The following is a 24969-nucleotide window of genomic DNA, read 5'->3' on the forward strand; positions in this document are numbered from 1 at the left end:
CACCCACCTCAGCCTCCCAAAGTGCTGGGATGACAGGCATGAGCCACTGAGCCCAGCCCCTTCAGGGGGGTTTTGAGGCTCCACTACAATACCAGTTTCCTGTGGCTGCTGCAAAAAATTACCACAAACTTAGTGACTTAAAACAACCAAAATGTATTCCCTTACAGGTCTGAAGGCCAGAATTCTACAGTAAGTCCTGCTGAGTCAAAGTGGGAGCAGGCTCAGTGGCTTCCGAGGCTCTGCGGGAGAATCCGTTTCCTGGCCGTGGAGGTGGCCTGCTCTCCTCAGCTTGTGCTGCCCGTCTCAAAGGACTGGAGATTCCTTCTCTGTCACTACACCTCCCACCCTCTCCATCACCTGCTCTGCTCTTGTAAGGATCCGGGTGAGTACATCAACCCCAAAAGCCAAAGACCCTTAACTTCATTATATCTGCAAAGCCCATTTTGCCATATAAGGTCATGTTCACCAGTTCCCGGGATTAGGATATGGGCATCTTGGGGGCATCAGCCTGCTACAGCTAGGCTGCAAAACTGTTACACCCTCCTGGTGTTTCAGTGATTGGGAGAAAAAGGGTTGGCATTTTTTGCTTAGGGGTCCCTCTTAAACTTGTATCTGTAAGGTCTGGGGTCCCACTTAACCTTGTGTTTTTGTTTTTGTTTTTTTGAGGTGGAGTCTTGCTCTGTCATCCAGGCTGGCAGTGGCGTGGTCTTGGCTCACTGCAATGTCTGCCTCCTGGGTTCAAGTGATTCTCCTGCCTCAGCCTCCTGAGTAGCTGGGACTACAGGCGCCCGCCACCATGCCCTGCTGTTTTGTATTTTTGGTAGGGACGGGGTGGGGGTCGGGCTAGGGAGGGGGGGTTTTGGCTATGTTGCCCTGAGCTCAAAGCGATCCGCCTGCCTCTGCTGCCAAAGTGTTGGGATTACAGGCCTGCACCACTGCACCTGGCTGCTGTAAAGTCTTATTTCACACAGCTGACACATGTTTTAGGAAGTTTGCTAAAAGACCTCTGGAGACCTCCTCATTGTGACCTCCCTGTTGTTGTGTTTAATTTGATTGAACTTTTCTGCCCTCCTGCTTTTCAGCTTCTCTAATAGTCTCCCATTAAATCAATTCTAAGAACCACCAAAAAAGGGAAATTTTTTTTTTAAAAGCAGTAAAATGACATGGACTGTTAGAATGTAAAATATATGAAATAAGTCATTATATGTTAGTGCTGCTCTGACATAGGGACGCATTATTGAGAATCAACTTTTGCTTGATTTTCAGAGAAATGGAATAATCGTATTGCTGATCTACGTAAACAAATTCAAGAATTGTCTGAAAGAAAATATGGTATGTCTAAACTGGAAAAGTCCTGTAATCTTATGTTCATGGGCATTTGCACAACGGAGTTACTGTTCATCATGGGGGTACCATGGACAAGCCCAGGGCTGCCGGCGAGTCATGCCATCCTTACACGTTTCTCCTTGTAAGGTGGTTTGTAGTGTCTACACACTTTGTTTCTAGATTGCTGCAAAGCTGGGGAAAAGTTGTATTTCTTTAATTATTAGTTAGCATTTCTTTTAAACTTTCAGTATGGAGATTGGAAATTTATTTACATATTTATTGCAAAGCCCTGGATCTTAGGGATTTCATTGAATTATTTATTCATTTTTTTTGAGACGGAGCCTCACTCTGTCGCCCAGGCTGGAGTGCAGTGGCACGATCTCGGCTCACTGCAACCTCCACCTCCCAGGTTCAAGCAGTTCTCTGCCTCAGCCTCCCGAGCAGCTGGGATTACAGGCGCCAGCCACCACGCCTGGCTGATTTTTGTATTTTTAGTAGAGACAGGGTTTCATGATCTTGGCTAGGCTGGTCTTGAACTGCTGACCTCCTGATCCACTCACCTCAGCCTCCCAAAGTTCTGGGATTACAGGTGTGAGCCGCCATGCCTGGCCAAATGTTTTTTTTTTTTTAAATGAATTGTTTCTCTTAGTCTGCTTTGTTAAATTTGGAATTCATCTGGGTGCAGTGGCTCACACCTGTAATCCCAGTACTTTGGGAGGCCAAGGCAGGCAGATATCTAGGTCAGGAGTTCGAGGCTAGCCTGACCAACATGGAGAAACCCCGTCTCTACTGAAAATACAAAATTAGACGAGCGTGGTGGTGCATGTCTGTAATCCCAGCTATTCGGAAGGCCAAGGCAGGAGAATCACTTGAACCCAGGAGGCAGAGGTTGCGGTGAGCCGAGGTTGCACCATTGCACTCTAGCCTGGGCAAAAAGAGCAAAACTCCGTCTCAAAATAAATAAATAAATAAAATGTTCAGTACTCACCAAGATGCCCCTGTTGTCTCTACTTTATCTTAATGCATCACTGAATTGATGTTAGATTTCAAATTCATCATTGCCCTTATACTATTCTATGCTGAAGCCACCTTTATATAATGATGAAAGAAATTAGCGATTTGTTATTATCCTCTCTGTTGGTATACATCAAATGCTCACCTAAAAAGAGCAACAACCAGTGGAAAACACATGATGTTTTTATTTGGATGACTACTTGTAACCTACTAGCAAACTATAAAATTGTATGATATGCAGAATTTTAACTGAATTGCTTTAAGTGGACATTTAAACATGATAAACCATATTGATGGTATTTACGTTAATATACTTAAAATGAACATTTTTCTTCATCATGAGTAATATAACCTACTCCTCAATGAAAACCTAGCATTAAATTTGCTAATGAATTCAATAACATTTCCATAATATTTTTAGTTACATGCTTAAGGTTCTCTTAGTGTTTCTCCCACTTTTTAATAGCTTATGCCTTTTTCGCCTTTGGTTTTTTTTTTGGTTCATTTTAAAACAAAAATCTCACAACATGTGACACCTGGAAACACTGTAACCTAGTGGTAAGACCATAGGCCCTGGGGACACAGGCTGGCCATGTCTCCTGTCCTGTCTGAGCTTTAGTATCCTCTTTTGTGGTCATGAGAACTGAAGATCTGTCCTGAAGATTTCATAAGATAGTAAAGTGCTTCACATAATACCAGACATATACATACACAGTAAATGCTTCCTCCTTATATTTTTATTGATTAATTGATTGAGACAGAATCTTGCTCTTTTGTCCAGGCTGGAATGCAGTGGCGTGATCGTGGTTTCTGCAACCTCCACCTCCTGGGTTCAGGCAATTCTCCTGCCTCAGCCTCGCGAGTAGCTGGGATTAGAGGTGCCTGCCACCATGCCCAGCTAATTATTGTATTTTTAGTACAGATGGGGTTTTACCATGTTGGCCAGGCTGGTCTCGAACTCCCAACCTAATGATCTGCCTGCCTCGGCCTCCCAAACTGCTGGGATTACAGGTGTGAGCCACTGTGCCCAGCCTGTCTTTTCTCTTCACACCCACAGTTCATGATGAAATATTAAATATGTATTAGTGGATATTACTTTGCTGAATATTGCCTAGTGAATATTAAGTATTCTCACCTTTCAGACATGAACTTATGAATTCAACAGGTGAAGATTTACAACTTGATAAATCAGCTTTGTGAGGTACATCTTCAGTCTTAAGTCAGATTAGAAGATTATGTGACGTAATTAACACTTAACATTGATTTAATGGTAGCTTCCACATGAAATAGTATGCCTCAAAGTATTAATTATGTCCTAGGACAGGAGAATTCATGTTGTCAAAATTCTCATACTCTCTAGAACAATGAACTCATTTTCTTTTTATTAGTAGATATTGCATTTATGGGTAGACAAAACTGAAAGAACAATATTTGTTCTACTTTTGAGATGCAAGATTCATCTGGCATAATGCATTGAACAGGTTATTATTGAAGTCTACACCAGTCAACTGAATAAGCATTCATCAAATGTCCATGATATGCAGGACATAAGATTTCTTTTAGAGTATGGAACCATGTATATTATCTTTTAATTAGATGATTTAGTTAGATATGTTTTTAAAGAAATAGAAATATAATTGATTTTCTTGTTTTGGCTCTGGAGTGGAGTGGGGATGAAACAGAATGGATTCACACTGTTTAGATTTACTAAAATCGAAGGATTGCAGCAAGATCATATCTGTAGTCTCCCCGTAGCAAATGTCACCTGCTAGCTGTTTTTTTTTGTTGTTGGTTTTTCTTTTTTTTTTTTTTTTTTTGGTAAGTTGAAGTTTTGTTCTGTCGCCCACGCTGGAGTGCAGTGGTATGATCTCAGCTCATGGCAAGCTCACCTCCTGGGTTCAAGCAATTCTCCCTGCCTCGGCCTCCTAAGTAGCTGGGATTACAGGCATGAGCCACCACGCCCGGCCTGGGCCTGCTTCTTTCTCTTTTTCTTTTTGTTTCATTAGCAGCTTAAAATTGGTGCCTTATTCAGACACAAGCAAAAGGACATTAGCCCAGCTTTGGAAATAGATGTGAGCCCATATATGATTTTCCTAGTTTCTCCTCCCCCTTTGCTTTTTGCTCTCTTGTTAGTATTTTAATTGTTTTCACTCTCTGAATCTTTTTTCCCCATTTCTTTGGCAGACATTTTTACTTGTCTTGGAAGAGTAGGTGAAGAGCTGTTTTTAGGACTCTTTGAAAGGGTACAGTATGGGTGACAGTCTTGGCTAATGGTAACATCCAGGGAGCTGGGGTCAGCATGAGCTGGAATCAGTTCAAATTAGCAAAGCACTGGCACTCGGTGGCAGGAATACAAGTGACTGCAAAGTGTTAAGCACATCTGGAAAGGGATACTGACATCATCCTCAGAATCTGTGGGGAGTTCACATAGCCAGTTAAGACCCATTCCTCTTTGACCCTATAAAGATTCTTTAAAGAATAATACCCTTAGTGGTTTTCTAGCCAGCTTGCCTGCTCATTTATCTTTGAGGACGACATGCCTTGTGGAGCTCCACAGGCCCCAAAGGGGTATGGATTCTGCATTTGAAAGTGCTGAAGCTGAGAGACTGGGTCTTGGTGGACCACAAGAGGTCTGTTTCTCCTCTACTTATTGTTCCTTTTTTTCCCAGCAGCTGGCATTGCTGTTTAAATGGGTTGTTCTTTGCTGTTTTAAGTTGTTTCATAGTGGTGTGTCAGGATTTGGGTTTTCTGAATACTTTCCAAGCTGGTGACTTGAGTGGTGGTTAGGGAGGAGCTGTTTTAGGGCTGTTCTGGAGCTATAGAGGTCAGGTGTCTAGATACTCCCAGCTTGTCTGTTGAGGAAAATGCTGTTCTCATTGTGCTGTCTTTGGTGGTGCTGTGTGTGGCTCTTTAGATGTGGTTGGAGGTGAGCTGGGGGAGTTAATGAGATCTTTTTTAGGTGCTTTTGATAAAGTAGCCTGCACTACAGGATTCATTGTGACTTTTTCCCTTAACCTGTGCATTTCTGTCTGCTAGCTTTTGCTGTCTTTCTCATGCCTTTGATTTTCCCAGCTCCTCTTGGTTGAATTAAGTGCTCTGCTATGGTTTAAATGTGTCCCCCAAAGTTTATGTGCTGGAAACTCAATCCTCAATGCAACAGTTGGGGTGTGGGGCCTAATAAAATAGCCTTTATGAATGAGTTAATGTTGTTATTGTAGTAATAGATTAGGAATCACAGAGTGGGCACATTATAAAACAGAATTCAGCCCCTTTTACCCTCTTGCTTTCTTGCGCTCTCTTTTCCTTCTGCCTTCTGTAGTGGGATGATGCAGCAAGAAGACCCTTACCAGATGCAGGCCCCTCAACCTTGGACTTTCTAACATCCAGAACTGTTAAGAAATAAAATTTATTCCTTTCCTTTCCTTTCCTTTTCTTCCTCCTTTCCCTTCTCCTCCCTTTTCTTCCCTTCCCCTCCCTCCCTCTCTCTCTCCCTCCCTCCTTCCCTCACTTCCTCCTTCCCTCTTTCCCTCTTTCCCTTCCTTCCTTTCCTTCTTTCTCTTCCTTCCTTTCCTTCCCTCCTTCCCTCCTTCCTTCCTTTTTTCCTTTTTATAAATTATGCAGTCTGTGGTATTCTTTTATAGAAGCATGAAATGGACAAAGACAGACTCCATTTTCAAGAGCAAGCACTTTTGCAGTTTCTGAGCGAATTATGACGGCAAAGGAAGTTCTATAGATAGCCTCAGATCCACTACCTAGGAAGCATGCTACCAAGGAGACCTAGGATCTAGGATTTGATCAAGTGCTGGGCAACATGATACCACTGCAATTTAGCACCTCCGTATATACCTCCAGTTGGCTCAGCCCATCAGGGCTAAAACTACCCCTCATATCCTAGTGTCTCTTGTAGGCAGAAGCCTTGCCTAAACCCTAAGCTGCTTGGCTCACATTCTATCATGTGCTTTTTTTGTAGGGGGTTCAAATACACACAAAAGAAATATGTTGAACCTCCATGCACTCAACCCGCAGATTAAGCAGTTACCTCCATTTTTCCAGATTTGTTTCATCTGCTTCAATCTCCCTAAAAATTTATGTTTGTACAGGAAAAACTGAATAAATGGCTAATTCTCCACCCTACCTCTCATCTTAAGTCACTTTTCAGAGTAGTGAGTTAGTGACCTAGTAACCTTCCCTCTAATGACCAGTAGTTTTTTTTCTGAATACCATTATGAACTCATAGATTATTGTTTGCATTTGATGTATTTCAGGCCATTGCAGTCTTTATTGTTTTGGATGCTTACATTGTCTCATCTAGGTTAATAATTATCTCTTCAAGTTGACTTTCATGTCTTTTTGATGTGATCCTGTTGGACTTTGATGGCTTCCTTGCTTTCTGGCAAAAAAGATGTTCCAGGATCAATATACTGCACCATACATGGAGTCAGCCGTTTCTCTAGGGAACCTTGATTCCTTTTAGTAGAGAACACAGTTTGAGGTCTTGGACTGAATGACTTTTGTGAACCTCCTCTCCTGACACTACAGCCTGCATCCCTGCATATAGCCCGTTTGGAGCTCTTGCTGGGCACCAGCAGGTCTCCTAAAACTGCTATATAGTTCTGCCTCACTCTTACAAAGATTCATCTCTTGAGAGTTTTGTGCTCTACCCCCAGATGTGGTCTTTCTGGTTCTGAAGCTTTTGCTTCAGTCACCCTGAATTTTGCCAGCCCTATGCATGCTATACCTTGGATTGCCAACTTGCCCTCACTGAAGCCAGTTTCTCTGGTTAGAATAGTTGCCCCAACCCATGCCTAATACTCTAGTAAACAAGGTTCTACCTGGGCTTAGGTTAACTTTTGCTCCTTTGGGCCCTGTGTTCTACCAGCATTCCATTTATCTGAAACTCTCCCTCACCTTAAGAACTTATCTGTTCTTTAATGATTTACTGCTGCTTCCTGGGTTCGAAAGAACCCAGTTCAGGAGTTTCTGTTTTAGTTTGAGATCTTATAGGCCTGTCTCATCAGGTTGGTGTCAGCCCAGCTAGGATTAGGCAGAATTGGGTGGGGGCTGTAGTGCATTTTTGGCACAGCATGTACCTATCTGACTAATTCTCCGTCTTTTCTTTCTTGTTGCAATTCATGGGTCTTAGCATCTTCTGAATGGTATTTAGTAGGTCATCCTGTTGATTTCCTGCTAGGGAGTAGCATACTCTGGCTCTGTACCATTGGCCAAGGGACTTAAGGATAGATGAAGGGCTGCAGTTTTGTTAAATGGAACAACATGAAGAGATGGCATTGTAAAAAAAAAAAAAAAAAAGGCTTGGCAGCAGGGCCCATTTGAATGGTTGGTCCTTGGCTCCTGTGTTGATATAGGCAGATCCTTGATGGGAATTTGGAATGTTCCCAAATATGGTATTGGTACATCAAGTCATCCTCAAGGTTGTCTGTGTAACAGTCTTGAATGATGTTTTGTCAGTCTTTGGAGATTCTCTGTATAGGGTTTAATCATTTAGTTATTTCAGTTGAGCCTGTTTAGTTTCTTTGCAAGGAGATAAGAAATGTGAAAGAGATGCAGACATTAGGGAAAAAAGTCAGGAGCCTTGTTTCCCCACCCTCTACTTGGGTTCTGGAACTGGACTCATATGTGAGTAGTGAAGAGCTGGGCCCAAGCACATTAATCCTAGATCTAGCTCTGCTTTGCGCTCGCTCCAGTTCTTGTATCAAATTCACTTCAAGCCACCCAGAGTAGTATGTAGAAGAGTCATTCAGGACCGTGCTTATACTTCATTATATCAAATGGGAGATCCAGTAATTTATAGCCTATTATTTCTGGAGCCTGGAGATGGCTCTGCATAAGATTTGCTGAAGCAAATTTTATTACATTAGAAGAGAACCTAGCTGGCTGCATCCTACACTGGAAGCTTTTAGATGCCAATAAGGAGGTCATGTAAAGGTCACAGAATGACTCTGGAATCCATTCCCCGCCAAGAAAGAATAGTGACAATTCTATGTTGTCCTCTTTTCATTTCCCTTTGATTTTGAGTAATAAATTCTCTCCTCACTTCCCAGCTGAACGGTTTGGGAGTCTGTATTCCCTAGAAAGACTTTGGTCACATACCCATCAGATTAAATTAGGTGAAAACCCTTTGGCCTTCATGAATGTTGAAGGATTTCAAAGGGCTAATGGAAATTCTTCTAGAAGTAACTGCAACCTCCGCCTTCCAGGTTCAAGCGATTTTCCTGCCTCAGCCTCCCGAGTAGCTGGGATTACAGGCGTCCACCACCATGCTCAACTAATTTTTGTATTTTTAGTAGAGATGGGGTTTCACCATGTCGGCCAGGCTGGTCTAGAACTTTTGACCTCAGGTGATCCACCTGCCTCAGCCTCCCAAAGTGTTGGGATTATGGGTGCGATCCACCGTGCCCAGTTAAACTTCAGTTTTTCATGTTCCATGCATAGGTCAGGGTCTTAGGGAGTGATTCATTCTAGCAGAACTCCCTGGATCTTAAGGCAGGTGTTCCATTTATTAATTGACAAAGGAGGCATATTTCTCCCCTGGTAACCCAAAGATTTAGGTCGTTTTCCCAGAGACTTCATTTCCACTGTGAGGGTTCTTGGAAAACTAAGCAGAGGATGAGGAAAAGTCTGTGAACAAGCTTGCTGGTTTCTCCCTGTCCTACAAAAGAGCATACGTCTTCTGTAACCCAGAAGGCCCCTTTGATTAGTCAAGGCTGGACAGACTGAGATTAGGGGTGTGTGTGTGTGTGTGTGTGTGTGTGTGTGTGTGTGTGTGTTTGTGTGTCTGTCTTGAGACAGGGTCTCACTGTGTCACCCAGGCTGGAGTGCAGTGGTGAGATCAGAGCTCACTGCAGCTTCCACTTCCTGGGCTCAAGCGATCCTCCTATTTCAGCCTCCAGAGTAGCTGGGACTATACGAATGTTTTACCGCACCCAGTTCATTTTCTAATTTTTTGTAGAGATGAGGTTTCACTGTGTTGCTCAGGCTGGTCTTGAACTCCTGGCCTCACGGGATCCTCCTGCCTTAGTCTCCCAGTGGGCTGGGATTATAGGTATGAGCCACCTCACCTGACCTGCAACGATTTTTCAACAATGTAATTTCTCTTTTGCAGAGCCACCTAAGCTGAAGATTCCCTTGAGAACAAGTACTGTCCTGTGGTTTCATGACCTTTCTTCCATTTGTCGTTCTTGTGAAGTGGAATTTAAATGACATCTTATCAAGATGGATAAACCCTAGTTTCCCAGTGCTGGAATATAGAAAATGATGAACAAGTAAATCCCACTCAGCACCCATAGTCCAGGCATGGGGACCTCAACACACCTGAGCCCCAGACATCACCTTTCATTGTGAGTAGCTCTGAGATGACACTTCTGCTGTTCCCAATTCCAGCATTAATTGAGTTAGATAGTTATTTTATGAAGAATTTTCATATGCCACAATCCTGACCATATCTTCAAGTGAACAGAAAACTTCTATTAAAAAGTCAACCTTCTGTCTCACTCTGTTGCCCAGACTGGAGTGCGGTGGTGCAATTATGGCTCACTGCAGCCTCAACCTCCTGGGCTCAAGCAATCCTCCTGCCTCAGCCTCACAAGTAGCTGGGACTACAGGTGCTTGTCACCACACCTCACTAATTTTCCCATTTGTGTTATATGTGGATTCCACAGGACTGACTTCGAAAACTTGAGTATGCATGGATTTTGGTATACACAGAAATGGGAGAGCTGGAACTAATCCCCCCATATACCAAGGGACTAATTGTATCTGTTTTTACAATTATACTGTAGGAGACATTATGTTCCATGACAATGGTAATTTTTAATGACAATTTTTAATTGAGTGAAATTACCATAAAAATAATAATAGCAGCTAATATTTACTGAGCTGTTACTAGGTGCCTATAAATAGCATAGATTTTTAAATTCTCCATAATTCTTCCTTATTTCACTTAACCACTCTATCTTAAATTACTCATGCTTGCCTCAGTAGCACACATACTTAAGTTGGAACAGTAGAGAGATTGGCATGGCCTCTGTGAAAGAATGACATGCAAATTTGTGAAGCATTCCATGTTTTTTAAAAAAAGAAAAAAAATTACTCCCAGATTTTCACTGTGTTTGTGCATATGACCTTTTGTTTAGGTTGAATTACATCCAAAGATGAAATTTCCAGAAGTGAGATTACTGTGAGTCACAGGGCATGAGCATTCTCATTACCCTTGATGTAAATTGCAAAGCTTTCAGGCATGGTGGCTGTCAGCCTGTAATTCCAGCACTTTGGGAGGCTGAGGTGGGAGGATTGCTTGAGGCCAGGAGTTGGAGGAGGCAGTATAATGAGTCACTGTCTGTATGATTTAAAAAAAATTTCCAAGCTTTATCCTGGAAGGCTTATGTACATTTTAAACACCACTAATACTACAAGAAAATGGCAATTTCACTGCACCTTCGCCCACACAGGTATTATAATTTAACAAGTTATTTTCTGTGTGATAAATGAAAGACCTCATATTATTACTTTTACTTTGTCACCCATTTTTTTTTTTTTTGAGACGCAGTCTCGTTCTGTCGACCAGGCTGGAGTGCAGTGGTGTGATCTCGGCTCACTGCAACCTCTGCCTCCCAGGTTCAAGTGATTCTCCTGCCTCAGCCTCCTGAGTAGCTGGGATTACAGGCACATGCCACCATGCCCAGCTAATTTTTGTATTTTTAGTAGAAATGGGGTTTCACCATGTTGATCAGGCTGGTCTCGAACTCCTGACCTCGTGATCTACCTGCCTCGGCCTCCCAAAGTGCTTGATTACAGCTGTGAGCCATGCGCCCAGCCTATTTGTCACATATTTTATCTTTCCTTATGTTAGCTTATTAGCTTTATTTCTTTATTGTCCTTTTTTTTTTGAGATGAAGTCTCGCTCTGTCTCCTAGGCCTGAGTGTAGTGGCACAGTCTCAACTCACTGCAGCCTTGACCTCCTAGGCTCAGGTGATCCTTCCACCTCAGTAGTTGGGACTATAGGTACATGCCACTATGCCTGGCCAATTATTTTTATTTTTTTATTTTTACTAGAGACGAGGTCTTGCTTTGTTTCTTAGGCTGGTCTGGAACTCCTGGCCTCAAGCAATCCCCCCCACCACCCCCTCCCAAAGTACTGGTATTATAAGCATGAGCCACCAATGCCTGGGGTATCTGTGTCTTTTCCATTTATTTATAGAGTTACTTTGTCTTTTACTAATTCAATGATCTGTTTAATCTTTTATTAAATTATAAAAATAGTAAATACTTTTAAATAAGTGAAAAATTTCCTTCACTCTTTAGACCCATAATCTTATCTCAGGAAGTAATTGCTATTGAGAAAATGGGCCATATCCTTCAAGATATGTACATGGTGATTGAACATCACTTCACCTTTTCATATTTCGTGGACATTTGTGCCAATACCTATTGATCTATCTTAATCCTTTTCATGGTTGCATAATATTTTATTATATGGATGTATCACAATTTACCAGTACCAGTCAACTGCTGGAGGCATTTAGGCTCCTTCTAATATTTGCTTTGAGCTCTTTATATAATTAAAAATTAACCCCCTCAGCCGGGTGTGGCAGCTCATACCTGTAATCCAAGCACTTTGGAAGGCTGAGGTGAGAGAACTGCCTGAGTGTGGGAGATCACCACCAACCTGGTCAACATAGCGACACTTTGTCTCTACTAAAAATTAAAAAAAATAAAAATGAGCTACATGTTGCAGTGCACACCTGTAGTCCCAGCTACTGGGGAGGCTAAGACTGGAGGATCACTTGAGTCTAGAAGGTTGAGGCTGCAGTAAGCTATGATCACACCATTGCACTTTAGCTTTGCTAAGAGCAAGACTGCATTTCTTAAACAAAATAAAAATTAGATGGGAATATTGCTCAAGCCCTGCAGGTTGAGGCTGCAGTTAACTGTGATTGCACCACTGCAGTCCAGCCTAGGTGATAGAGCAAGACCCTTTCTCTAAAAATAAAATAAAATAAAAATTAATCTTCTATCATATTTCCCAGTAACACCTTCCCTCCTACGTTTCTCCTAGAAGCCCTTAAATTTTGTTTTCCACATACCATTTAAAACTTTTAAGTGCTGATGTCTGTCTGTGTCATCCCTCTTTTTTTTTTTTTTTTTTTAGAATGTCTTTTTGTCACTTCTAGCTGGACCTACCATGAAAGACTTCTGAATCCAGGAAGAGAGACTGACTGGGCAACATGTTATTCAGGTACAAAAAGACTTGGACTGTAACTCAAAAATGATCAAATAATAGTGCATGCATCAAGTGCAATGGGAATCTCTTCTGGAGAGGGAGAGAAGCTTCCAGTTAAGGTGACATTGAAGCCAAGTCCTGTAAGATGAGGAAGAGTTGTATGAGAGTGGGGAGGGAAGGGGGAGGTGGAGGGATGGGGATTGGGCTGGGCTGGGATGGAGTGAGCTGCCCAGGCAGGGAAACCAGCACTATACAGACCTGAACAGTGAAGATGGCACATTTTGTTCAGGGAATGGTGAATTAAGTGTGGCAGGAATGCTTTGGAGAGACGGTCATTTGCTTGTATGGAATTTTGCTCAAGAGACCTCATTACAGTTTCTAATTTTTTGATGTTATCATGCATCACTGCCCTTGTCAGATAGTATCATGATCACAATAACATCAAGCATAATATTTCATTGATTCTCACAAAAACAGGTGGGTGCCACAGTTATCCCCATTATATGCACAAAATGATGAAGACTTGGGGTTAATGAGCGATTTGCCCAAGCTCACCTGAATATTAAGACTGAGTCAAATGTTAGTCTGGTCTGACTTTAATGCTTGCCTTGTTCATGAGCACCATCCATTGCCTCTCCTATGCAGTTAAGCAGGTAGACAGGTGAGAGAAGAGCCCATGTGATATCGGGGGAAATTCACCCCTGATATTTCATGTAGGTTCTTTTCTATTTTCCCTGAGTGTCAGCCGGTCTGAGAAATAAAGGGAAAGAGTACAAAAGAGAGAAATTTTAAAGCTGGGTGTCCAGGGGAGACATCACATGTCGGCAGGTTCCGTCATGCCCCCCAAGCCGCAAAACCAACAAGATTCTATTAGTGATTTTCAAAAGGGGAGGGAGTGTATGAATAGGGTGTGGGTCACAGAGATCACATGCTTCACAAGGTAATAAAATATCACAAGGCAAATGGAGGCAGGGCAAGATCACAGGACCACAGGACCGGGGCAAAATTAAAATCGCTAAGCAAGTTTCGAGCACTCATTGTCATTGATAACATCTTATCAGGAGAAAGGGTTTGAGAGCAGACAACCCATCTGACCAAAATTTATTAGGCGGGAATTTCCTCAACTTGATAAGTCTGGGAGCGCCACATGAGCCCGGGGCTTATTTCACCCCTTATCTATGACTGTAAAAGACAGCCGTCCCCAAAGCGGCCATTTCAGAGGCCTCCCCTTAGAGATGCATTCTCTTTCTCAGGGATGTTCTTTCCTGAGAAAAAGAATTCAGCAATATTTCTCCTATTTGCTTTTGAAAGAAGAGAAATATGGCTCTGTTCCACCCGGCCCACAGGCAGCCAGAGTTTAAGGTTATCTCCCTTGTTCCCTGAAATTGCTGTTATCCTGTTCTTTTTTCAAGGTGCCCAGGTTTCATATTGTTTAAACAACTTGTGCAGTTAATGCAATTATCACAGGGTCCTGCGGGGACATTCATCCTCAGCTTACAAAGATGACCGGATTAAGAGATTAAAGTAAAGACAGGCATAGGAAATCACAAGGGTATTGATTGGGGAAGTGATAAGTGTCCATGAAATCTTCACAATTTAACTTCAGAGATTGCAGTAAAGACAGGCGTAAGAGATTATGGAATTATTAATTTGGGGAACTAATAAGTGTCCATGAAATCTTCACAATTTATGTTCTTCATCCGTGGCTTCAGCAGGTCCCTCCATTCGGGGTCCCTGACTTCCTGCAACACGTTTCTCTCTACTCACAGACTTCTGACCAAATGTATGTGCGGAGTTTCTACACCAATTCGCCAGCTCTCTGGATACCAACCGCGTATCCCGCAATTGCATTCTGACACTACCTAGAGTTAGCGCAGAACCCACAGGTTAGGGGCTCAGTCCCACAAGACCACCCTCACTTCAGATGCCAGTTGCAAGTCCTAGGTTGTCACCTGTATTTTGACCAACCAGTTAGAAATCAGGGTTTCCCATGACCTTCTTCTTGAGTTTAATTATTTACTAGAACAACTCACAGAACTTAGAAAAACAGGTTTTTTTCTTTTCTTTTTAAGAGACAGGGCCTCGCTCTGTTGTCCAGGCTGGTGTGCAGTGGTGCAATCATAGCTCATTGAAGCCTCAACCTCCAGGGCTCAAGTGATTCTCCTGCTTCAGCCTCTCACGTAGCTGGAATTATAGGGTTCCCACCACCACATCTGGCTAATTTCTTTTATTTTTTGTATAGATGGGGTCTTCTTATGTTGCCCAGGGTGGTCTCAAATTCCTAGGCTCAAGTGATTCCACCCACCTCTGCCTCCCAAAGTGCTGGGATTACAGGCATGAGCCAGCGCATCTGGCCACCTTATTTTCTATTACTGGCCCAATGTAATGGCTCCATCTCAGGAACAGCCAATGAAAGAGATGCACAGGACAAGGTAAGTGGGGAGGGGCACAGAGCTTCCATGCTCTCTGTTGGGCACACTACCCTCCCAGGACCTCCTTGTGTTTAGCAACACAGAAGCTCTCCAAACCCTGCTGTTTGGGTTTTTATGGGGCATGATTGATAAAATCATTGGCCATTGGTAGTTAAGTCAATTTTTGCCTCCTGGAGTTCAGCAGGTGAGGCTGAAAGCTCCAAGCCTCAAAAAATGTGGTTGGGGCCAGGTGCGGTGGCTCACTCCTGTAATCCTAGCAGTTTGGAAGGCTGAGGCACATGGACCACTTGAGGTCAGGAGTTTGAGACCAGCCTGACCAACATGGTGAAACCCCGTTTCTACTAAAAATAACAACAATTAGCTAGAAGTTGTGGCACATCCCTATAATTCCAGCTACTCGGGAGGCCGAGGCAGGAGAATTGCTTGAACCCGGGAGGTGGAGGTTGCAGTGAGCTGAGATTGTGCCATTGCACTCCAGCTTGGGCTACAAGAGCCAAACTCCATTTAAAAAAAAGCGGTTGCTTTCTCTGGCCGCTAGCCCTCCTCCTGAAGCAGTCTAGGAGCTTGCAGCCACCCTGTTAGCTCAACAGCATCCCACATGCATTCTTACCATGCTGCAGATCTGAAAGACCTTAGAGGCCCTTGTGTCAGGAACCTGGGACTAAGACTAAATATCAAAACAGAAAATGCTCCTATTACCTCTGTCACAAAGGGCTTTTTAAGAGCTTTGGAAGCTCTGTGCCAGGAACCAGGGGCAGAGACCAAATGTATATTTCTTTTCTTATATTTGAGACAGAGTCTCACTCTGCCACTGAGGCTGGAGTGCAGTGATGTGATCATAGCTCACTGCAGCCTTGACCTCCTAGGCTAAAGCAATCCTCCCACCTTAGCCTCTCCATTAGCTGGAACTACAGGCGTGCATCACCATGTCCAGCTGATTTTAATTTTAATTTTGTAAAGACAGGGTCTTCCTATTTTCCCCAGGCTGATCTCTAACTCTTGGCCTCAAGCAATCCTTCCTCTTTGGCCTCCCAAAATGTTGGGATTACAGATGGGAGCCCCCATACCTACCAATCACAAGGATCTTTATAAGAGAAGGAGGTAGGAGAGTCAGAATTAGAGAAAGTGATGTGGTAATGGAAGAAGAGGTCAGAGAGGGAGATTTGAAGATGCTGTACTTGTGGCCTTGAATATGGAGTCACGAGGTAAGTCAAGGAATGGGGGTGGCTTCTAGAAGCTGGAAAAGGCAAAGGAGCACATTCTGTCTAGAGCCTCCCCCAGAAGGAATGCAGCCCCTCTGACACCTTGACTTTAGCCTTAATAGACCTAGTTGGGCTTCTGGCCCCCAGAACTGTAAGATGGTAGATTTGTGGTGTTTGAAGCCACTAAATGTAGGGTACTTTGTTGTAGCAACAACCAAAAATGAACGTGAAGCTGGGACCTCATGTTACAGTTGCTGACGCCTGTAATCCCAGAATTTTAGGAGGCTGAGGTAGGAGGATCGCTTAAGTCCAGGAGCTTAAGACCAGCCTGGGCAACGTAATGAGACCTCATATCTAAAAAAAATGTTTTTAAAAGGCCAGGCTCAGTGGCTCACATTTGTAATCCCAGCAGTTTGGGAGGCCGAGGAGGGTGGATCACAAGGTCAGAAGTTCAAGACCGGCCTAGCCAAGATGGTGAAACCCCATCTCTACTAAAAATACAAACATTAGCCAGGTGTGGTGGTGGGTGCCTGTAATCCCAGCTACTCAGGAGGCTGAGGCAGAGAATCACTTGAACCCAAAAGGCAGACCTTGCAGTGAGCCGACATCGCACCCTTACACTTCAGCCTGGGCGACCGAAACTCCATCTCAAAAAAAAAAAAAAAAAAAGCCAGGTGTTCTGGCATGCAGCTGTAGTCTCAGTTCCTAGGGAGGCTGAGGCGGGAGGATTGTTTAAGCCTGGGAGGTTGAAGTTGCTGTGAGCTGTGATTGCACCAATGTACTCCAGCCTGGGCAATAAAGCAAGACCTTGTTTCAAAAAGAAAGAAAGAAATGAGCATGGTGGGAATGGGGACAGATGACAATGTTAAGTAGAGTGGTCAGGGTTGGCCTCATAAGTGAATATTGAGCAAAAGTTTGAAGCAGGTGATGGAGCTGGCCAAGGTGCTGAGGGAAGAGCATTGTAGGCTGAGTCAACAGGGTCTTTATCCTGTTGGATAAAGGAGGAAACTCTCTGGTGTGTCTGAGGCTCTGGAAGGAGGCCAGTGGAGCAAAGAGATAGAGGGAGCAAAGTCAGCAAGGAGGCCAGGGAGTTACTGGGCTGGGATTGGTACAGATTGTGTAAGCCCTGGGATGCTATTGCTGGGGCTTTGGCTTTTACTCTGACTAAAATGGGAACCACCGAGGGCTTCTGAGCAGAGAGGCGACATGGTCTGTCTCCTGATTTAAAAGCACGACCTGGCTGCCAAGTTGAGAAAGACTATGGGAAGATTTGGGTAGAAGCGTGGGGGCCAAGCTGTGGCAACATCCCGGTGGGAGATGATAGTGATCCTGCCCGGGTTCACGGTGGTGGTGAGAGATGGTCAGAGCATGGATACATGTTGAAGTCAGTCAGTAGGATTTCCTGATGGACTGGATGTGAGCTGTGAGAGAAGGTAGTGGTCAAGGTTGAGTTTGATTCTAATTGAATTATTAAGTAATTTTAAAAAACACTACTGCCTTTCCCAATCCTACCAAGTAAAGGATGCTAGATAAAAGAAATCTCAAGTCGGGCCAGGTGCAGTGGCTCACACCTATAGTTCCAACAGTTTGAGAGGCAGAGATGGGAGTATGTTTTAAGGCCATGAGTTTGAGAGCAGCCTGGGCAACATAGCAAGACCTCCTCTCTAAAAAAAAAAATAAATAAATAAATAAATTTAAAAAAATAAATATAGCCAGACATGATGGTATGTACCTATGGCCCCAGTTACTCATGTGGCTGAGATGGGCAGATCTCTTGATTCTAGGAGTTTGAGGCCAGCTTGGGCAACATAGCAAGACTTCTCTCTCTACAAAAATGAAAAAAAATGCCTGACATGGTGGTACTTGCCTGTATTCCCAGGTATGGGGGCAGCTGAGGCAGGAACATCTCTTGAGCCCAGTTGGTCAAGGTTGCAGTGAGCTATGATTATACAACTGCACTCCATCCTGGGTGACAGAGTGGGACCCTGTCTCAAAATACAAATACACATGAAATCTCAAGTCAGACCAGTCCCTTCTAGGCTATGTAGGCCTTGTAACCACGTAGCTGCATGATCGGGTTTGTGTGGCTGTGGATGAGGAGACCCCTGTCCAATTGTCGGCTTTGTAATCAGTTTATTTTTCAATATAGTAATCAAATATATTTCATCATACTTGATGGTCTCAGATATGTGTGGATTTTGGAATTCCCCTTGGAACAGGTTGTAACATCTTATTGGCTCCATAATTCCATAATTTTTAAAATCTGATCAGTTTTTAATAAGATCAGAGTTGATATTAGACTACCTAATTAGTTTTGTTAATGAGAAAATGAAATTGTGTTGTTTGCATTTTATCCAAGTTGGGTGTCATATTGGCTAAATCTCATCAATACTTAAACAAATGCAAAATTAGAGCTTATCATGAAACACAATGTAATTCTTGAAGAAGATGCCATTTCTTTTTTTTCTTTTTTTTTTTTTAAGATAGAGTCTTTCTCTTGTCACCCAGGCTGGAGTGCAATGGTACGATTTTGGCTCACTGCAACCTTCACTTTCTGGGTTCAAGCAATTTTCCTGCCTCAGCCTCCCGAGTAGCTGGGATTACAGGCACCCGTCACCACACCCAGCTAATTTTTGTATTTTTAGTAGTGATGGGGTTTCACCATGTTGGCCAGGCTCCTCTGGAGCTCCTGACCTCAGGCAATCTGCCTGCCTCAGCCTCCCAAAATGCAAGGAGTACAGATGTGAGCAACCACGCCTGGCCTCCATTTCTTTTTTGTAGTCTTTAATAAACAGCTGCTATCATTGCAGACTTGCTATTTAGGCACTTAGGAATTTTTCACTAGAAGGCATGTAAAGAAGGACCATGGGCATTTGTAATGAATTTAGCATTTATTCTTTGACTACATGACTGTCCCCAGAGCTGTAACTTTATTAATGAATTTTTTAGAAGCCATTTAGCTAGCAACTGAGCCTAACCAGCCACTCACCCTCGTTATTCAGTGCTCTTTTACTATTGTCTATTTCTCCTCCAACTTGGCTACACTCACAAAGTGATAAAAACTTGCATTTGTTTTCTTTCCTTTTCAGAGACAGGGTCTTGCTCTGTTGCTCAGGCTACAGTACAGTGACATGATCATGGTTCACTGTAGCCTCAAACTCCTGGGCTCAAGCAGTTTTCTCACTTCAGTCTCCCAAGTAGCTGGGACTACAGACATGTGCCACCATGTCCAGCTAATGTTTTCGTTTTTTATCATAGAGACGGGATCTTGCCAGGTTGCTCAGACTGGGCTCAAAACTCCTGACCTCAAGTGATCCTCCTGCCTCAGCCTCCCAAAGTGCTGGGATTACAGGCAGTCATGACCACCTGTGCCCAGCCCCCATTATCATTATTTTAAATAATAGCTTTATTAAAATATGATTCACATACCATTCACTTTATTTATTGAAATCTGCAATTCAGTAGGTTTTAGAATATTCACAGAGCTGTGCATCGATCACCACAGTCACTTTTAGAAGCTTTCATTACCCTGTAGAGAAATCCATACCCCTTAGCCACTACCTCCTACTCTCCCCACCTACCTTTGCCCCCAGCCTTAGGCAACCATTGATTAATTTTTTTGTCACTATAGATTTGCCTAATCTGGACAAATAGAATTGTACAATATGTGATCTTTTGTGGCTTTTTTTCCCTCTTAGCACAGTGTTTTCAAAGTTCCTGTATGTCATAGTGTGTATCCATATTTCATTCCTTCTATGGCAGTATTCCATGGTAGAGACACACTGCATTTTGTTTATCTGTTCATCAGTTGGTGGATATTTGGGTTGTTTCCATGTATTCCATGTATTGGTCATTATGAATAATGCTGCTATGAAGATTGTTGTACCAGTTTTTGTGTGGACATATATTTTTATTTTTCTGGGATTTATGCCTAGGAGTGAAATTGTTGCATTATAGGATGACTGTACATTTAGCCTTTTGAGAAACTGCCAGACTGTTTTCTAAAGTGGCTACACCAGTTGGGTGCAATGGCTCACACCTGTAATCCCAGCTACTCAGGAGGCTCAGCTAGGAGGATGGCTTGAGCCCATGAATTCAAGACCAGCCTGGGCAAGATAGTGAAACCCTGTGTTGATTTTTAAAAAATCCAATTAAAATGACAAGAAAAGAAATACCCAAACAAAATGGTTACACGATTTTATGTTCCCACCAGTAATATATGTGGGTTCCAATTCCTCCACATCTTCACTGACATTTTTTTTTTTTTTTTCTAGATAGGGGTTTGCTCTGTCTCTGAGACTGCAGTGCAATGATGCCATCACAGTTCACTGCAGCCTTGACCTCCCAGGCACAAGTGATTCTCTCATCTCAGCCTCCTGAGTTGCTGAAAATTGCAGGTGTACGCCACCATGCCTGGCTAATTTTTATATTTTTTTCTGTAGTGATGGGATTTTACCATGTTGCCCAGGCTGATCTCATACTCCTGGTCTCAAGTGATCTGCCCACCTCAGCCTCCCCAAGTTCTGGAATTACAGGCTGCCACCATGCCCGGCCTTCACCAACATTTGCCATTATCTGTGTTTTTTTTTTTTCCTTTATACCTTAAAGCAGTATGAGAAAAAGTGTCTTCAATTATAGGAAACAGTATAATCCCAGGGCATTGGGAGGCTGACAGGAAGATGTCTTGATGCCAGGAGTTTTTGTTGTTGTTGTTGTTGTTGTTTTTGACAGAGTCTCGCTCTGTCACCCAGGGTGGAGTGCAGTGATGGGGTCCACTGCAACCTCCGCCTCCCAGGTTCAAGTGATTCTCCTGCCTCAGCCTCCCGAGTAGCTGAGACTACAGGTACATGCCACTACTGCCCAGCTAATTTCTGTATTTTTGATAGAGTCAGAGTTTCACCATGTTGGCCAGGCTGGTCTTGAACTCCAGACTTCAGGTGATTTGCCTGCCTCAGCCTCCCAAAGTGCTGGGATTACAAGCATGAGCCACCATGCCCAACCTGATGCCAGGAGTTTTAGACTAGCCTGGGCAACCTAGCAAGACCTTGTCTCTACAGAATATTTAAAAATTAGCCAAATGTGGTGGTGCCTGTGTATAGTCTCTCTCCCTCTCTCTTGTTTTTTTCTTTCTAACTTTTCGTGATATGGTCTGGCTCTGTCACCCAGGCTGAAGTGCAGTAGTGTGATCGTGGCTCACTGCAGCCTGAAACTCCTGGGATCAAGTGATTGATCCTCCCTCCTCATCCTACCAAGTAGTAGGGACCACAGGTGTATGCCACCCAGGTCTTGCTATGTTGCCCAGGCTGGTCTTGAGCTCCTGGCCTCAAGCAATCCTCTCACCTTGGCCTCCCACAGTGCAAAGATTACAGGTATGAACCACCATGCCTGGCCCCTACCCTGCCTATTGAGAACTAAAAGAAGGATCCAAATTCTCCTTAGCTCAACTCGAGCCATTTCCTGATTGCTTCATCAGCAAGGAGCTTGTTATTGGGCTGTCCAGGCCTCCCAAGCAGCACAGAAATGAGGTGAAGGAGTTTTCCTGCTGCTCCACTCTGTAAGGAGTTGGAGGGTGATGTTTACTCGTTTGCAGAGAGAGATGCCTTGTAGGCACCTCAGGATGGAGAGGACCCTGATTCCAATGTCCTTTTTTTCTTTCAAAACAGGACCTTGCCCTGTCACTCAGGATGGAGTTCAGTGGTCCAATCATGGCTCATTGTAGCCTCAAACTCCCAGGCTCAAGCAGTCCTACCATGTCAGCCTTCCCAGTAGCTGGGACTACAGGCAAGCATCGTGACACTCAGTGAATTTCGTTTTTATTTTTTTGTAGAGATGGGGCCTCAGTATGTTGCCACGGCTGACCTTGAACTCCTACACTCAAGGGATTTTCCTGACCTGGCCTCCCAAAGTATTGGTATTACAGGCATGAGCCATTGTGCCCACCGTCTCTGGTTCTTAACCTTCTGCCTCCCTCTTCCAGTTTTAAAGAATGCGTGTAATTACATGGGCTCTCCTAGATACTCCAGGATAATCTTGTTTTAAGGTCAGCTGACGAGCAACATTAATTTTATCTGCACTCTTAATTCCACCTTTCTATGTAATTGTGCTGTGTAACATAGGACATGAGCAATTGGTGGGGGTGGGGGTTATTACTTTGGCCACCACAGTAACTATTTTATGCCAGGTACTCAGCTAAGCACTGGTGAATTAAGCATGAATAACACACACTCCCTAATCTCCATCCATTCTTGGGAGGAGCACCTCACCTGTCATGCTCCTGAGAATCTGGGGAGTCAAAGAAGTCTTCCATGAGGAGGTGATGCCAAAGCGGACAAGTGACAGAGGAGTCAAAGCTAGCTAGGAAGAGAGTAGAGGTTTAAGGGGAAACATATTATAAGCAGAGGATATCACCCACTTCAGAGACTCCCAGAGGAGAAAGAGTTTGCATTGAAGGGGCAGATGAGGCTCAGTTGGACTCCATAGCAGATGAAATGGAGAGGGGCAAGCAGTGAGGCTGCCTTGCAAGGCAGGGCAGAGCAGGGGCTGTTAAGGAGTTTGGACTTAATCCCTGAGGCAAGGAGAAGTGATGTAAATGGGGGAGTAACATGATGAGATTCATGGATTAGAGACATGGCTCAGGCTGCTGTAGAGAAGGCACCAGGGAGAGCAGATGGCTCAGTGGGTGTGCAGGAGACCTCTCACTGAGTTTAGGGAGAGGTTTTTTAAACAGAAGAAGTTTGAGTAATTTAAATGATGATGGGAAGGAGCTAAAAGTGGGGGATAGGTTAAAGATACAGGAAAGTGGGAGGAAGAACTGACAAGTGAGGTTCCAGAGAGGGCAGGAGAAGAGGAGATTCTCACAGGGGGATTAACACTTTCTTTTCTTTTTTCTTTCTGAGACAGAGTCTCACTCTGTCACCCAGGCTGGAGTGCAGTGGCACAATCTTGGCTCATTGTAGTGCAGACTTCCAGGCTTAAGGGGTTCTCCCACCCCAGACTCCCAAGTAGCTGGAACTACGGGTGTGCACCACCACCACACCTGGCTAATGTTTCTTTTTTTTGGTAGACACAGAGTCTCACTATTTTGTGCTGATTGGTCTCCAACTCCTGGCCTCAAGTGATCCTCCTGCCTAGGCTTCCCAAATTGCTGGGATTACAGGCATGAGCCACAATGCCTGGCCTCTGATAGTTCTGTATTCTCTAGAGTTGTCTTTACTTTGTGCTAGTGTGTCCCTCATTGTGCTGATCCTCTGTAAAAATTAATACCTTTTCTTTTCTTCAAGATGGAGTTTCACTCTTGTTGCCCAGGCTGGAGTGCAATGGCGCTATCTTGGCTCAGCGCAACCTCCACCTGCCTGGTTCAAGCGATTCTCCTGCCTCGGCCTCCCAAGTAGTTGGGATTACAGGCATGTGCCACCATGCCCAGCTAATTTTGTATTTTTAGTAGAGATGGGGTTGCTCCATGCTGGTCAGGCTGGTCTCGAACTCCTGACCTCAGGTGATCTGTCTGCCTTGGCCTCCCAAAGTGCTGGGATTACAGGCATGAGCCATTGTGCCTGGCCAAAATTAATACTTTTTATATTAAATTTACATATATATACATTTTTTCTTTTTGATACCGGGTCTCGCACTGTCACCCAGGCTGGAGTACAGTGGCACAACCTCTGCTCACTGCAGCCTCCACCTGCCAGGCTCAAGCAATTCTCCTGCCTCAGCCTCCCGAGTAGCTGGGATTACAGGTAAATGCCACCACACCCAGCTGATTTTTGTGTTTTTTGTAGAGACGAGGTTTCGCCATGTTTCCCGGACTGTTCTCAAACTCCTGAGCTCAAAGCAGTCCACCCACCTTGGCCTCCTAAAGTGCTGGGATTACAGGTGTGAGCCACCTTGCTCATTCTAGTTTAAACTTTTGAATGGTTTGTGTCTCCTGATTGGACTCCTACAAATACAGAGTCGATGCTAGGAAGGGTACCAGGAGATAGACGCACACAGATGGGATTTGGGAGTAGGTTTGGTTATCCAAGGAGCAGTGCTGAGCTCCTTGCTAATGGGATATGGGATGCTGGTGATTTCCAGGAAGTGACTTCACAATGACTCAAGCTACCATATACTGTTGATTGTGAAATGCCAGTTGAAGCATATGTCCTGTGAGCTTAGGGGTGCTACAGGTTGACCACTGCAGCAGTAAAGATGACTCTGAAGAATGGCATGGGATGGATCCTTTCGAATGCACTTGAGCAGCGGTCTCCAACCACAGGGCCACAGAGCTGGAGGTGAGCAGCAGGTGAGTGAAGGGAAACTTCATCTGTATTTCTAGCCCCTCCCATCGCTTGCATGACCACCTGAGCTCCATGTCCTGTCAGATCAGCAGCAGCATTAGATTCTCATAGGAGCACAAACTCTGTTGTGAAGTGTGCATGCGAGGGATCTAGGTTGTGTATGCCTTATGAGAATCTAATGCCTGATATTCTGTTACTGTCTCCCATCACCCCAGATGGACAGTCTAGTTGCAGGAAAACAAGCTCAGAGATCCCACTGAGTCTACGTTATAGTGAGTTGTAGAATCATTTCATTATATATTACTATGTAGTAATAATAGAAATAAAGTGCACAATATATGTAATGCACTTGAATCATCCTGAAATTATTCCCTCACTCCCAGTCTGTGGAAAAATTGTCTTCCACACGTTCACTCTGTTTTTTGGTAGAGGCAGGGTCTTAATATATTGCCCAGGCTGATCTCAAACTCCTGGCCTC

General features: G+C 43.9%; 1 protein-coding gene, 1 non-coding gene and 1 pseudogene across 9 annotated transcripts in view; all 3 read left to right on the top strand.

Moving 5' to 3' along the window:
* The window catches only part of LOC129058781 (uncharacterized), a 58968-nt gene extending 35122 nt beyond the window's left edge, over window positions 1-23846 (top strand). Inside the window, exons 3-6 of one of the 8 annotated variants that reach the window (XR_008524160.2) lie at window positions 168-382; window positions 1267-1332; window positions 9464-9698; window positions 12510-14281. Coding sequence is in view for 4 of the 8 variants with exons in the window: in XM_054553456.1 (XP_054409431.1) it covers window positions 168-382; window positions 1267-1332; window positions 12510-12596; window positions 22043-22254 (580 nt within the window). In the remaining 4 variants the exon portion in view is untranslated. The other 7 variants (XR_008524161.2, XR_008524162.2, XM_054553456.1 and 4 more) reach the window with 7 other exon arrangements.
* LOC103889357 (putative uncharacterized protein FLJ46235) overlaps window positions 1-24969 on the top strand; it is a 381099-nt pseudogene that overhangs the window by 344410 nt on the left and 11720 nt on the right.
* Window positions 10326-10429, top strand: LOC129059245 (U6 spliceosomal RNA). Its single transcript, XR_008525005.1, has one exon. It is a non-coding gene; the product is annotated as a U6 spliceosomal RNA (small nuclear RNA).

This window comes from Pongo abelii, chromosome 3 (genome assembly GCF_028885655.2).
Source record: "Pongo abelii isolate AG06213 chromosome 3, NHGRI_mPonAbe1-v2.0_pri, whole genome shotgun sequence".
Classification (NCBI taxonomy): Eukaryota; Metazoa; Chordata; class Mammalia; order Primates; family Hominidae; genus Pongo; species Pongo abelii.